General features: G+C 41.9%; 1 protein-coding gene across 1 annotated transcript; it reads right to left on the reverse strand.

Annotated features, from left to right (window-relative positions):
• Positions 1 to 194: 194 nt before the first annotated feature.
• LOC306699605 (protein lifeguard 1) lies at positions 195 to 8,227 on the reverse strand. The gene is made up of 11 exons (XM_079164260.1): positions 8,164 to 8,227; positions 7,110 to 7,236; positions 6,661 to 6,826; positions 6,212 to 6,290; positions 5,708 to 5,761; positions 5,311 to 5,401; positions 5,075 to 5,112; positions 4,351 to 4,438; positions 2,424 to 2,513; positions 1,744 to 1,791; positions 195 to 1,190 (listed from the first exon to the last, which is right to left on the reverse strand). The coding sequence occupies exons 2-11, from the start codon at positions 7,212 to 7,214 to the stop codon at positions 1,038 to 1,040; spliced, it is 912 nt and encodes a 303-aa protein (XP_079020386.1). The 5' UTR covers positions 7,215 to 7,236; positions 8,164 to 8,227; the 3' UTR covers positions 195 to 1,037.
• Positions 8,228 to 16,115: the final 7,888 nt, after the last annotated feature.

Here is a 16,115-nt window from a genome sequence, read left to right on the forward strand (position 1 = left end):
CTTCTCTCACATAAAGTTTAGAGTGTGCAGGCATGAGAGCTTGATTTTATTATTTCTTTTCTCATCAAAATATTTGTAGCATGAGGCTTTTTTTGTCGGTTCTAGTAGTATTTTGTTAATGGATAACACTGATTTATATTATTTGGTATCATGGGTAACGGTTAATGTCATACCTTCAAATTTTGTTCCCAAAAGCAAAAATGATTTGGTTGCTCTTTTTTTTTTTGTGCAGAAGGGCTTCTTGCCCCACACAAACTAAAATCACTGTCTTGACTTTGGAATGAGTTGACCTACTGTATGTGTATCATGTATGTTACCTAAAGACACTAAAATGGAGAAAAGTTGCAATATAAAGTAGGTATTTATTTGCAATCTGTTTAATCCATTAAATGGATTGTGAATACCCAATACGACACATTGATCAGTGTTTTACCTTTAAGACTTGTGTTTTTTGCACAGACTAATGTCTGACTGAAGTAAATGACCTTATATCTCGTATAGAGCCACATTAAATCTAAAGATAGTCATGATGACAAGAGTCTTGAAGTTGTGAAACTGTGAGTGCCATATGGTTAGTGGAGCTAACTTTGTATGGAAGTAGGTTTGCCCTTTTTGTGCAACAGGATGCTGTGCATGAAATTGGGCACGAGTTGAAATGGAATTTGTACTTCCTTTGTATTTCACGTCTAATGTTCAGGTGATTTATTTGAAAATGGCATATAACATTTTGTAACTCACTGAGATTTTCTATTGTAAAGCAACTAATCCTTGAAATGCTATTTGCACTTTCATAGTCTATACTTGATACATTCCCTCTTTATATGAAAACATGTTTGATGTGTGATGCCAATAAACTATGTGGTGAGTTTTAATTTGTTTTTTTTTATTTGTCATTGAAATCTGCATTCTAAGCAAACATATTTTGGGACAGAAACAAAAGAAAAAGAAGAGAGAACCCACCCGGGTTTTATGGGATATATTGTGTGCAGGAAGACATTGGGTGTTTCTTTAGGGAGGCCTGTCACAGAGAGTCAGTGTTAGCGGCAGAGGCCGATGAGCTGCAGCAGCAGGAGGAACAGGGAGACGACGTCCAAATAGAGGTTGAGAGCAGCATACACATACTCCTCAGGAGAGACTTGGTACTTCCTGTGTTTCCCACCCAGTATAAGCTGTGTATCAAACACCAAGTACTGCGGAGAGAGAGAGAGAGAGAGAGATGAGAGATGCTTCAGCGCCGCGTTTGTGTGATGAAAGAGACAGCGAGCCGGTCTGGTACAGGGATCGGTCTGAGAGAAAACACGGGCAGCCTTCCTTATCTTTGAGAGCGGGGACTGCGCAGATAAACAGGCCATGTAAATAATCGTGTAGGCTGGAAGTGAGTTGTGACTTGCCGCTGACAGCCTGTTCAGCTCTGTGTGCAGCAGCAGTTTGTTCCACCAGCTGACGGGATGGGTCACAACATTTGCTGTTAATGCCAAAGGCACGCAGAGAGGTGGCTGTGAGAATGAAGCCTGCTGCTGTTAAGCGGGGCGATAATTGAAATTAAAGGGCACGAGGACATCAGAGTCCCTCTCTTTTACGCTAACTAGGCTACTATGACAGACACCGGAAACCGTACATCGCACACGCTCACTTGACATTAAAGCCTCGATGATGGTTTCTTTCATTTTAAAATGTCAAATGTCAAAATTGAACCTCTGTTGCATAGAACAATGTTCTGTCATAAAAGTTGTATGTACTTACTAAGGAAAACAGCAAGGTTCCCAGGCAGGCGTATAAGATGTAAAGATACTGTTGAGAGAATCGGAGACAAGATCAGCAAAGGCACTCAGCAACATTCTTTTATTAAAAAAACAACTCCATTTTACCATTTGATATGAAATTATTCATTTAGAAGTTATTCTCCATCTTAGTGTAAATGGTAGTGTGCTTGCTGCAGACACAATAATTCCACCTCATCCTGTAAAATTGAGCATACTTTAATCCCTTTTTCCATTCTAGTTGTTCCGCACGGTAAATATGATTGTAAAGGTTTGATAATGGGTGCACACAATATGCTTTAAGAAAGCGGTGTTTATTTTCTGTTCCACTTTATTTGTTGTTGTGTAAAAATAGCAGTTTGAAATCAATGGAATGCTTGTTTCTGTAAATTTGCTGCTTAAGGCTAAAACACTTACAGCCATCATCACAGCAAACAGCGGTGTACATTTAAATGCATCAGTTTGAGATCAGGGCAGCTCCTGAGAGGTTTGAGAGTGCACGCTCTCCTCTTTATAGTCTGCTCAGCACACAGGTCAGCGGCCGTACATCCTGGGGATGAAAGCTACGAGGCTGTGTGCACTGTCTGCCTCTGACTGCCGTTCCATTCAAAACCTGCTCTCGCTGCAAACGCAGGTGTAAACGTGACGGCTTTTTTGATCTACCTGCGATCGGAGGATTCCACAAAGCAAGGCGAAGGAAAAGAGGGTCCAGGTGAACACCCACAGGCTCCCATTTGCTCCGGTGAAGTCCCACTGGTGCCAGAAAAGGGGGGGGGGGGGGGGGGGGAGAAGAGAGAAGACACTGAATGTGACGAGCCTCTCAAACAGAAAACAGTAGACGGAACATCTCTCATTCAAACTCATCCTTGCCATGAAAGCCAGGATGCTCAAGGTCGACTGCATTGCAGCTGTGCTTGGTGGGGTGGGGGGGGGGGGGGGGGGTCACAGATTGCTAAATGATGAAGACATATTGCAGTTCAACATTTTCAACGATTCTGCATGTAATGATCCTGGATAATTAATCAACAAGCTGCAACGCAGGCACAGGGGAGGGCAGGGCTGGGGAGGTGGCCTTTTGGCCTGCGTGCCCTTTTCAGACAGACAGAAGAAAGATGGCAGTTACAAGAGGAGAATGACTAACACTGATCACCTGAGGAGCTGTGGGCTAAACATGCAAGGCAGTCTGCATGACATTTACATCAGAGTGGCCCAGACAAAAAAAAAAAAAAAGAGATAGCCCTGGAACTGCAGAGCAAGAGGTGGAGCTGGAAACTGCAAGAGGAACGTGTATGCATAAAGAACAATAAACCAAGTAAAGTGCAAGTGTTTGCAGGAGTGAACGCACGCAGAAAAAGAACCTCTTTTATGGGGTGAGGGCACAGCCAAGTACTATTTATATCACAGTTTCCCCCTCTATACGCAGGCTATTTAGACCTGATGCATGTGCCTTCTTTCCACAGATTACTAATGAGCAGAGAGCATTTAAGAACTGATTTATTCTCAGTATAATCATTAGACACCTGCTTGCTAGTTTTCAGCCAATCTACGCAGTAGAAATAAATGTCTGTAGCTCCTTCAGATGCAATAAGTAGTAAAATGTGTGAAATGCCAAACTACATTTAGAGCCAATTAAGGAGGGACTCTAAATGCAATTACAATTTGGCCTACACTTGTGGAATTGTTTGCCCCACTGCCTGTATGATAACTTTTGTCCTGAATGAGCAATTTATTGAAAAAGCATGACAAACTATCAATGAAGTGATTCTCAAAAGGTCTCCACACTTCTGCAAATTGACTGTTGCTAACAGAGCATCACAACTTGTTTTAAATGTCACTTATGCAAGCGTACATTTATATTATTATATATGAACCAAGTGGCATCATTGAGAAATAACAGTGTTGAAGTACTTTTTAAATCAAATTAAATAAAATGGTGGAGGAGCTATGTCAGGGTCCACTTTGAATTATCAAGAGTTGTTCATGTATTACTGGTGTATTTTAGATGAGATTAATGGTGAGGGATCAGGATCGGCAAAGTATTTTTCAAATTAAAATATAGTATATCTGGCTGGAGGAGCGGTCATGTTCACCCGTGTGTCCCTGAAAAGGACCCTTTTTAAAGATGAATCTCTGAGCGTGTTTGCTTTATTATACACTTCATGGTTAAAGGAGACAGATAAAAAAGAAAGAGCGGGGATTTAGCAAATAATAAAAGGCTCCGGGGCCATTTCTGAACTCAAGATCCATGGTCCATCCTCTGCCAGCATGACGACAGCCCCGGAGGTTTAACTCTGTCCCACCACTGGACACAAGGAATTGACTTGACTGACAAATACACCGATCTCAGCAGTAATCATACTTTTGCCTGGACAGCAAAGCCATCAGAGTTTTGAACCCTTGACTGCATATAGCAAACACTGCATGAGAGAACCTGGCCGACAGCTCAGTTTAACACCTTTCCTTTGACTGCACAGGAAACACAGCTCAGTATATGCACATTTACCACCGACAGCATGGCAAAGCTGCACTTTATGAAATTTCACTTTTGGCTGCACTGCAAACTGAGCTCAGAGTGTGTGACCGATCTTACCTTTGACTGCATAGCGAACAGAGTCAAGGCGAAGGACACCAGCGCCGTTGCCCCCACAGCCCACAGAACTGCTTCTGCCTCAAAGTGCCTGCAGACAGAAACATCCAACGGATATGCAGCGAGAAAGACACCTCACAGTGTCGTGTCAAAACGAGTGTATTCGCCAACATTAGGGTTAAGTTCTATCATAAAAGGGAAACATCACTTTCCCATAGGAAATGTGGCCGTTTTTCATTTCATAGTCTGTGTCATGTGTCTGAACTAGAGTGATGAGTGAGGACCCCCTCCGGACAAGCATGGCATAATGTATCGCCTGTGTTCATTGCATATCAGTTACAGCCTCAGTTATGGCAATGTCCCATAAATATGGTAATTTCAATATATTATTGATAGTCAGGCAGTTTAATGTGAGAGTGACACGCTGCTAAGAGACGAAATGTCTCTCAGATTGAAACGGTAACGTGTGTTTACACGCGCACTGGTACAGACAGATTGGTTTTGAACTATTTGTGTGATGCTTCCCATTTATCTTCAGCTGGAAACACGGAAAATATGATTCCATGTACTTTTTAATCTGTTAAACCAGTTATGATAACATCTCATCAGGTTTGATGGCTTCATTGCTGGCATCCAACACGCTACCAGATATGGATCAAATCGTGTTATTATTGTGTAAATGAGTCAGCATCAGGTTGGGGATTCATCCTTGGAAACAGATACTCACACTGAAACAGCTCCCAGCATCAGGCCCTCTGCAATAGTCTGAGAGAGAGAGAGAGAGAGAGAGAGAGAGAGAGAGAGAGAGAGAGAGAGAGAGAGAGAGAGAGAGAGAGAGAGAGAGAGAGAGAGAGAGAGACGGACGTGCAAAAGTAAATGCATGACCAAAAAAACCCCCCTGTGAAATAGAGCAGGTGTGGTGGGGGTTTAATTTGATGCCTGGCTGGTACTGCGTCTACTCACAAACAGGCTCAGGGCGATGAAATTGAGGGGGACTTGACGACGGAGGTTGTCACAGCAGGACAAGGCCACGATGAGCACCATCACCAATGCCCTATTTCACAGAGAATATAGAGTGTATCGTAAATAGCAAATAAAAAGGCTATAAACAGGCAAAAAAAAAAGCACTATGTTCAATATGTGAATTCACTGAGTGCATTATTTATGCAGTGTAGCTGGCAGTTTCCTGGATTGGGATGCAGACTGGGGTGACAGCCGGTGATTTACCTCTATGGATTTCCATGAGCGACATTTTCATTTCGGTAACTCGCCCACAGGAGATTTGTAGTTGGTCAAACTGGTTAAAGCAAGAAAGTGTGTAGCGTCTAGACAATCTAACTGAATGTTTTTGATGGCTTACATTGCTGTGTAGGAGAACCAGGAGTTGGCCCATGTCCATCTCCTGAGAGCGTCCCTGTTATTCCACGAGAGCAAGGGAGAGAGCGCAGTGTTTAATAGCGGCATCATTTATTTGATAGAGGCAGTAGAATGATTTTATTAAATATTAACAGAGGACAGAGCATCGTGCACATGGGAGCAGGATACAATTTATGAAAAGAAATTACTGTAGCAGCGTTCTACCACATCTATTATACAAAACATATAAACCTTTCAAACTACTGCAAGCCAAAAATATTATGTGGCAGAGATGCTCTTTTATTCTCCCCCATCTTGTCTCGCCTTACATATTTATGGGGATTCAAGCCGTGTTGGGGTTGCATGCTCAAAGTTTTTGTGGGGACAACTATGGTACTTCTGTGTGATGTCGGATGCTCTTACACGCGACACTAAATGTGGATTGATGGATGGGTGCCTGACATGGATTCATCTCTTTTTGGAACTCCCTTGTGTAACAGTGTCTCACCAGTAAAGAAAAGCGCAGATGATTCCGACAGTCACCAGCAGCTGAATCATCAAGGTCAAGTAAACTTTCCTTATGAAACCTGTTCACAAAGAAAGACACCGACACATGGTGAGACGAGACGGATAGATAGACGACAGCATTTAAAAAGAAATCTGCCAGTGCGAAGCAGACAGGCAGGCAGGTAGGGTTGTTTACGTCGAGAAATTGTTCTGTTTTCACTAAACAACCTCTCATTTAATAATTTGTGTCGCGTGGGAGGACGACGAGATGAGGCAGGGCACAGCGGAGATCAGGGAATGATTTTCAATTTCAAATCTATTTCAAGAAAACACTGCAAGGCCAATGAGGGAGTACATATTGTTTATCCTTGTTTGCAAACAAAAACATACTGGTTGCTCTTCCTTTTCTTTCTCTCCCTCTGCCCATTCCTCCCTTCTTCTAGCCCTCACCTCTTCGTATGGCGGCGTCACTGAAGCTGCTGTCCTCTAAGCCATGACTGTAGTCAGGTGGAGCTTCACCAAACTGCTGGTCGCCTCCGGCTGCCGTGTCCTCAGGATGGACCGTGTTATCGTAGGGGCCAGGAGGGGAGACCACTGCAACGCTCCCCTTCCCTACCTGATTCACCCGAACCAACAACAAGAATATTCTACTCAGGATTGAACACTTTTTTTTCAGCGCATCATTGAAAGAAAATCAAAAAAAATCAATCATCCATGTCTAATCAAATGATTTAAGGTTTAATATAAGGTTTGATGATGATACCATGATCAGGAGACGGCTGGTAGTGTGTGATTCTGACTCATGCTGTACTAATAGTTGGACATTAAATCCAAAATGAAGAGGAAAAAACAGTTTCAGCTCACTACTCATTAAAAAAGGCTCCAATAGTGCTACTAACCTGATAGCTCATCCCTGTGTAAGAACTCTGTCCGTAGTCCTGAGTGTTGTACGGAGGGGGAGGAGGTCCATGACCGCCATTGCTGCTGCTGTTAGTCTGGTCCATTTGAACCAAAAGGTTTCATCAACTGAGGCCCAGCAGTAACGGAGAACACACGTCAGACATGCAGGTAGGTTAAGGTCGTGGCTGAGACCACAAAAGCATCCTGTTCAACAGCGTCAGCGCTTTCATCGGGGAAGTTAAATTGGCAAATGGGGCGATGTCAGAGTGGAACAAATAAATGGGTAATTACAAAATGATGCATCACACAAACACAAGAGCAATCCGTGACTAACGTCCATAATTATGGCCTTAAGCATCCATTTAATAGAGCTGTATGTATATTTAATGGCCAAATAGGTTGCGCTTAATTGCTCGCAGAGGAAATTCAGTTGTCATCAAGGACAGACAGTAATCTCATCCATTCTATTTTATATATAGCTTGTGAAGACATGAGTAACAGACAAAGTCCCTGGTTTTGCATTAGTCTTTAAAGACACAACATTCTCATTAGCTACACAACGATCGATGCTGTATGATATAAAACTTCAGTAAAGCCAGGACTGCACTGACTGTAGACAAAAGAACTGCTACAGGGTCCACACAACACTTTCAAAGAAACATCGGCACTGAGCATTTAAATGGTTTAATCAGTAACAACATCCACTTCCTGTAATATCAGTAATTAGTAATGGCTTTGGAACTCATGGCAGTGATAAATCATCTGGCACCTAAAACCACATTCTGACTACTTCAGCTCCCCAAACTAACAGCTGTGATGGACACGACATCATGGAAATATATTTAGACTCATTTTCAAATATTTACACGACATAAAGTGGACTTGGTTTCTGTTCGCTTATTTAGCCCGAAAGGCTTGTACATCCCGAGATATGATGAATGAAGCTTTCAAAAGTACCCATTATGTTTTTTAAGTCTTCGACAAGTGATCATTTGACTGACTTAAAAACAAAATCAATGAATTACGGCTGTAATCCATTCTAATGTGTCTTACCGCTGCTGTGACGGCCAGGAATCTGCTCTGCAGCTCTTCCCGTAGTGTTGGTTCGCCTTCAGGGCAAAGTCTACCTGCTATCAGTTGGTTCCCACAGAGACAGGACTTTAGCTTCAGGGGGAAAGGATGCATCCCTCATTAGGCTCAATGTGATATTCACATGAAGTTCTTAAAATGCCATTAATCTGACAGGGCTGCTACTTTGTCAGAGCAAATCATATCTTTACCATTTTCTTTCAGCGATACTGATCCACACAGGCTTTTGGAACGAGTTCATTCTGGAGCTTTAACAGTATGTTTTATATATCTAGTTCCTGTAATGGTATACCATTACCTGCATTGTTCAAATAGGGAAATACAGCACAACGGCAGCCCGTGTAATCCTGGGAGTCAGGAAACCTTCCTGGTTCATCGTGGTTACACATTGATAGCAACCTGCCCGTCTAGTGACGGAGAGACGAATGAATGATTGTACGCCATCAATCCAACCTACACAAAGGGATTATGTTGTGTCACAGTAAGGGAGAATAGCAAAAGACATACTGTATGCCAAAAATACATGCAGTAAAGTAGGTCAATACTGTCTTAGTGCTTCTGCGTGGAGAATCGCCCCTCAAAGGGATAACATGAAGTCTTCATCCATGAATGAGAAACTAGTCCAGGATGACTCCTTTTAATTTATCTATGGAAAAAAACCTAGCTCAAGTAAATTGTAATTTCCACTTCTTAGCATTCATTTAATTTGATTACACTAAACATTCAGTGTTTTAATATGGTATTTAAAGTAATTATGCCTCAGATACCAACCAGTAGTGGAAAGTAACAAAGTATCTGATTTTTACTAGCAGTTCCACCAAAGAGACATTTTCCCCTCAAACATCTCACATAGTTTATTTTCAATAACTGTTACAATTGAGCTACAATTGTTCTAAATCCCCCATTAATCATCTCACGACCTCTGAGATTTATCTTGTGACGCTTTGGAGGGGCCCGACCCTTAGGTTGGGAAGCAATGGACTTAACTACTTGTAGTTAAAAAAGAAGTGAAAACTACTTTCACCTCCACCAGTTAACACGCTTAAATGCTGCTGGCATCAGTAATACCAATATAATAATGAAATATACAATGATATATATCAGTCACTTTGTCATTTCTCTGCAGAGCAGGTACTTCTACTGACTTATTTTAAATACATGTATGTACTTTTACTTGGAGAGGGTTTTGGATACTGAATTTTATTTGTCAAGAAGTATTTCTTCATGGTATTGGTATTTAAATGTGAGTAATAGATCTGATACTTCTTCCACTACTGCACATAACAAAATGAGCTGCTTGACCTCTAGATGGCATTCCAGCCTCTTATGTTGTGAACAACCGAAGAGTCCGACAGACTTCCTGCCTCCTGTGCAAACATGCACATCACAAATCCCAGCATTTCACAGCAGAATACAGACACTAATGATATATCAAGCAAACACTTGGGGGCACTAGTCTCCTGTGCTTCCTGTACTAATTGCAGTGATTTGGTTGTGACTCTCCCCCTCCTATCCTGCCACCTCCCCAACCAACCAGCAGCAACCAGATCCTCCAGAGAGCTCCCTTTAAACCAGCTGCCTCTTCGTTTCAACTGCTGGATCAAATCCTTCATGTCTCTCATCTACATGTGACATGTTGTTAAGACAAAAAGAAACATTGTTTTTCCTCTTCAGACAGCAATACACAAGGAATCAAATAAAACAATGAAAGAGAATATTAAGACTTGAGCATGAACATCACATATGAAGGGACAGACAGCTTTTCTGTTACAAACACACATCCTCACTCTGTTCTGTGCTGATTGGTGTGTCTGTCAACACGGGCTGGATTTGCACTGCCTGCTCAAATGTGATGAGCTTGCTCTCACCTGTTCATGAGATCTATGCAGATTTGAATGGACGGCACAGCAAACAAAGTCACATTTGAGCAGGCAGTTGAACTACGGCCTGTGTTGACACACCAATCAGTGTGAAGCCCAGTGTGAGGCCACATTTAACACAGATCTAATTGTCTCGGTGCTGTCCAAACACAACGGCACGTGAGGCTGAAGCCACATGGAGCAGAATGTGTGCAGAGCAGAGAGCTGTGTCCAGATCGTGATAGAATGGAGGGAGGGAGGAAGGAAGTCAAGTCAATTTTATTCAACCCAATATCACAAATTTGCTTCATGGTGCTTTACAATGCAAGACAGATAGCGAGATAGACAGACAGACAGATAGATAGATAGCCTGTTCTCTGTCTCGGTGCAGACAGACTGTGACAGCTCTGTTTTGTCAGACTGCTACGATGCTCTTTGGGGCTTTTGGGACTGAAGATCACAGCGGGGAATGTTCTGGTGTCACTGGAGAAGAAGAGATGTAGCCATCATGAGTCTCTCTTTCCCCCGAACGCAGTTGCAAATTACTGCTTCCCGGCCGGTCAGGCCACAGAAGGATTTATTCGGAGAATTGAAATAGTGGTTTGTGTGGGGCCTCAGAGAGCCCCAGTGCTGGTCTGGAGGTCTGTATCACAACATGCCTCTTCATTTCTAATTCACAACCCTCCTGAAGATGCTAATGCAGAACTTCAGCAGGGTGTAGGGTTGATGGAAGACCTCTACAATGGCTCACACTGCACACTGGGACTGTATGTGTTTCTGTAAATAATGAGACAGGCTGCACTGTGTTCCATTTAATATCAGCTCGACCAGCTGTGTCAAGCAATGGATCATATTTCAGTCAAATTAACAATCCTGACATTTTGACTTACTATGAGCGTGGCATTGGTGTTCAGAATGACTCGCATTATTTTGTTTAGCAAATGAGTGTGATACAAAAGGCACAGCTGCAGTCAATCTAAGTCCATGGACATAATTAAGTGAATAAACGACTGTTATCCGTAGTTGATTTAATATATTACACAACTTTAGCAGAGAGCACCACACTGCAGATGAATTTATCCTGATTAGAGTCAGAGTTAGCTGTGTCTACAATGAGCACTTCATTACTGAATTGTAAATAATCTCCAAGAAACTTCGGTCTATATATCTATATTCAACAAGGAGCTTTATTGATTGCATATCATCAACATGCACTGTTGCAGAAATACCTAAACCGCATTCATTCAAATGGTTCAGAGTCATCGGTCACAATTTGTCTTCAAAATAACCATATTAAAGAGAAAATATGGTTCACTTTGGTTATGTGAAATGACTAAACTCACAGATCCTGTTCTAAATAATGCTATTACAGTGAGACACCTAATGCAGCAGAATGTAACACAATACACCGGTTTTAAAGTGCGGTGGCTGAAATCGTTCAAATATTTCATTATGTAATTCCTCTAAAAACAACTACAGCAAAAAAAAACACTTTAGTTGCATTACCCCAGTTTCTCAGCAGCATGAGGTAGCTGTCAAAAGCCAAACTAATCTTTACTGGCTCTCAAGGCTAATTAGCTAAACTGTCCTCAGACCAGCGCAGACGCTTCAGTCCCCAGGCGCTAGTTGCTGGGGATGCTGGTCTGACTGCCTTCATCGTAGTTTTCTCTTTTTCTGCTACTCTGGCCCGTCTCCAACAGTGGAGTATAGCAGCTTCTCCACCAGCTAGAATACATTGGTTAAGCTTCATCTAGCAAGCTAAGGGCACAGGGAGCCTGTGGTCACCTCACAGCCTACGCTCCGTCAGAGCTATCTAGCCCGACAATTATCTCTCGCATTTCTCTCTTTTCTTCAGCACACCATTTAATAGATTAATGTTGCAGTTAAACTAGGAAGTTAGAAATTCTACTGGAACGCCGCCTGAGGTCAGATTTCCAACTCAAAGAGACGGACGGTACACTACAGTCCAACTTATATCTGTGGACATGTTGCTATGGTGTTTATACTGGCGTAATACGTTGTTAACTGGTATTGCTGACAATGACTACTTGTTGTACTGGAATGCAGTCAACTCTGGTGAAGCATCATTCCCAGCGATGCTACCTCCCATCATGGAGAAGGACGATTACGGTGCTCGTCTGTGCACCAACAACTTTTGAATATTGACAGTGAGACATCGATGAAAGAGAAATTGAAATTAGTTTGAAGTAGAAATCAAAGTTGTTTAAGATGGGTCCTATAATTAAACATCATATATCGAGCCAGAAGTTGTAAAATCAATTCCGACCCTATTCTAGGACAGGTTAAAGCTCAATATCTGTACACATTTATTTGATCTTTTCAGCTCGCCTCAGATTCATTTGAAGTTTTAAGAGACTCCATCAAATTAACTTCTTCAACAAAAACTGCAATATATAACATTATCCGCACTGATAATGAAAACCATTATTGCATTCATTCACACTGCAAGTTTATAGAATAACACTTTGCTAATACTCACATAGCTGAGTCACCAAATTAAATGTACAAGTTGTTTAAAGTTAATTCAGTCGAACACATACACATGGTGTGACAGTTTTTAAGGCATCTTCGACGTCTAGTGTCTACTTAGTCTCCAATTATTTTAACTTGATCTGTTACTTGGACAGATCTGTAAATGCTTTGAGAGCTTCCAATGATGAAACTGTTTTGTTAACATTTGGTACTCCGGGATAGCTGAATTAATGAACTGAATTTTAATAAGACATTCTGTTTGGGTAAGAATTTTGACTGTACTGTCTACATTTATCAAGCCTCTGATTTTATTATACCTTTTATGTGTTTTTCTGTCCAAACATGAAAAAAGTCAGGTTTTTTTTTTACAGCAGAAGCTAAGCCAGTTAATTAGAGTCTGTATATGGATCAGATTCTGTCTGGTTATTCTTCCGACGCAGTTCGTATTCTGAGGTTGGGATGTTGGAGCCGAGTCAGAGTGGAGTGTCACGATGCCATGAAAGGAAAGAAAATTTCTTCGAAGCCATGGCAGTGTCTGACAGGCTGGAGGCATGCTGCCAGGTCAAATGTAGGCTGGAGCTCTATGAAATCCCTCAGGGTCAAAAGCAAGCGTCATCATGGAAAAGTGTCCTCCTCCTTACATATTCCTGCTGCAGGCATACCTAATAATGCTTCACATTTTCAATTACTAAATAACAATGCTGGGAAGAACTGCTAATTAACTTGGGAACTACTTTGCCGAACATATGATTAGTTGTTAACTCACAAAAGAAAATCAACATGGATTTGGCAGAAAATCCATGCAGAAAAGGCAGAAAACTGGCAGAGAAGTCGCCAGTCCAATCTGGCAGATGATCAAGGCAAAATGAGTAAATCATTGTAAACTACTTTAAAGAAAATGAAGCCATTGTGAAAGACAGGAGGCAGTCCAAGGACAGATGGATGTGTCATCTGTGACGGGGCCATGTAGCCATTTGCTGTCAGACGCTCTCTGTCAAAAACTGGGCAGAGAAGATTTGAGTTTAGGCCTTTTCTTCCCTGACAGAATGTATTCAAACAGAGAAAATGGATTTGACATAAGCCATGACAACCACAGAACAATAACTGACAGTGGCATTTCACTGCTGGTATGGCTCCGACAAGAGGAACCACTGCTGCCACCATCCAGTGGTCAAACGTTAACCTGTTCCTCTCTCGGCTTTATGACACGGCCTGCTTGGTTATTTAATAATCTCAAAAATGGAAGTTGTCTGAAAACCTTGCAATGGAGATTACTTTTCATTTCAGTCACTTTGGCCATCCGTAGATATTGCATATATTAGTTGAAAAATGGAAAATTGATGTTTGGCAGCAGGGACATTTTGACCTTGTGGCGGAACTCGAGAACTAGAAGAGTACTCGGAGAGCGCAGACCTCCACCAAAGCCAAATGCCCTATCTCACAATGTTAACGAAAGTGAAAAACAATGTGTGTATCTGCCCTGTGATTTGGATCGTCCAAAGGTTTGTGTGTTCTTCCTTGGCCCATAACACACCCTTCAACACATTTTTTTTTTAAATCAGGCCAGTAGTTATTCCACAATCTTGCTGACTGACAAAAGAAACCAATACGAAAACATGACCTCCTTGGCAAAAGTAATACTCCTCTTGGAACTCTATGGCAACCTGGCCGGCAGAGACACTTTGACTGAACTGAAGTGTTGTGCATGTACACAACAGAAGACCCTACATTTCTTGTCAACTACTTATGGCTGGTGAGCTTTTCTTTGGTTGGATTGGAGTGCAGCATCCAGACAGGGAAGACAGTAAGGATAAAGGAACTGATGACAACGGACAACAATGGTCTGTAGCAGAGCAGAGGATGAAGGCCAGTGCAGCTACAGAAAAACAGCTTTTAGTCATTCTTTTGTACCGAAAGCTATGTGCCAACTGTGAGGGAACAAACAGCAGACACCTGCAGTGTACGAGTGATTCTGCACTGGAACTATAATGTCTTTTTTTTCTCTCGTGTATTACAATAAATTTCCTCCAGGGCGATATCACAAATAAAACAACATGCGCACGCTCATTCATATTCCAGTAACTTACATGGCAATTCTTGTCTGCATGTTGATAACGTCTCACTTGCTAAAAATACAAGGCTAGTTTGGCATAGATGTTTTTTTGCCAAGCCTTTTTAGCAGAAACATCTGCAGATATTGTTGTTGCCACATTTCACACTTCACTTTCAAACTTAATGCATTATGCAACTCTTTCTCCATTTCTGTACGGGGTTAGCATTTTTTTTGCACACACTACACAATTGGGGATACCTCACTAGAGGAACGTGGTTCTGTTTGCTGCATTTACTTTGTGTTCATCCAGCAGAAAAACAACATTTAGAGGCAGCCGTTAAAAGCCATACTATATTAGAATTCAGCAGCAGGATTATGACTTTAAAATTATTTTCAGATGACCTTCATTATATGGCTTCAACTGTGCGAATCAATAGTAAATGGTGCAAAACCAGACAATGGCACGAAGCTCAGGAGTGACCTCTCACTGTTGAAAATGTTGTGGCCTGATGCCACACGCGCAGGAAGAGGGAATGGACAATAATGGGACAAACGTTAGTCGTAGCCAACCGAATCATTCCTTCCTTTATAAACCAGTGAGCTCTGATAAATGTGTGAGGTAGCTAAGTCTCCAGAGGGAGGAGACAAAAGTGTAAGCCAAGAGAAATCCAATGTCCTTGTGTAGGATTTGAACGACTGCCAAAAGTCAATAGATGGCGGCCTCACTGAAATTAGATTGGGTGGAGCAAACACATGTTCTTACAATGTTGCTCTGTTCCAAAGAGAATTCAGCAAAAAGCCAAACAGAAGTGGCAGCAGACTGCAGGGACAGTTTGGGTCATCCATCAAACGGTCTCTAACATCTGAAGAGAACGTAGCCGCCTCCACACTCCCAACTTCTTGCAACTTCCACAGTACAAATCCATTACATTCAGTCAACAGCGAGAATGAAAAATGCTCAAAGTCGGTTTTATTGCATGAGTGATTTGGATTTATCTACTTGCAGATAAAATCTGCCAAATCATCCACATAAAAGATGGTGGTAAACTGATGTGCTCTTGAATTCCAGAATGCAGCTGTGCCTTTGCGTTTCTGACGTAGCCTGAGCAGGAGGGCATCCAAAACGCACAAATCCAGTGATCCTTGACACACTAATAATAACTATTTGCCCTTAATGGCTACTCACACACCACATCTGGTGCCTCTCTTCCCACTGAGTCACCAAAACACTTAATGGTGTTCTAGAAGGAAAAAACGAACTAACTAAATACTTCCATAAATAAACCTGTGCTTAGATTTGCCACTTGGTTGACACAAATCCCTGCCATGCAAAGCCTCGGCTTCTCCCTGTGAGCTGTGTAACAGACAATTTAAGATGTCCTCTTTCGGAAGACGCTGCAGGCACCACTGTGGCACATTAACATCAGCAGAAGACCATGTGGTTATTCCTCGCAGGACAAATTTGCTCAATCATATGCTTAGATAGCATCATATGTGGCACAGTTTCCCCT

The sequence above is a fragment of the Pholis gunnellus genome (genome assembly GCF_910591455.1).
Source record: "Pholis gunnellus genome assembly, chromosome: 8".
Lineage (NCBI taxonomy): Eukaryota > Metazoa > Chordata > Actinopteri > Perciformes > Pholidae > Pholis > Pholis gunnellus.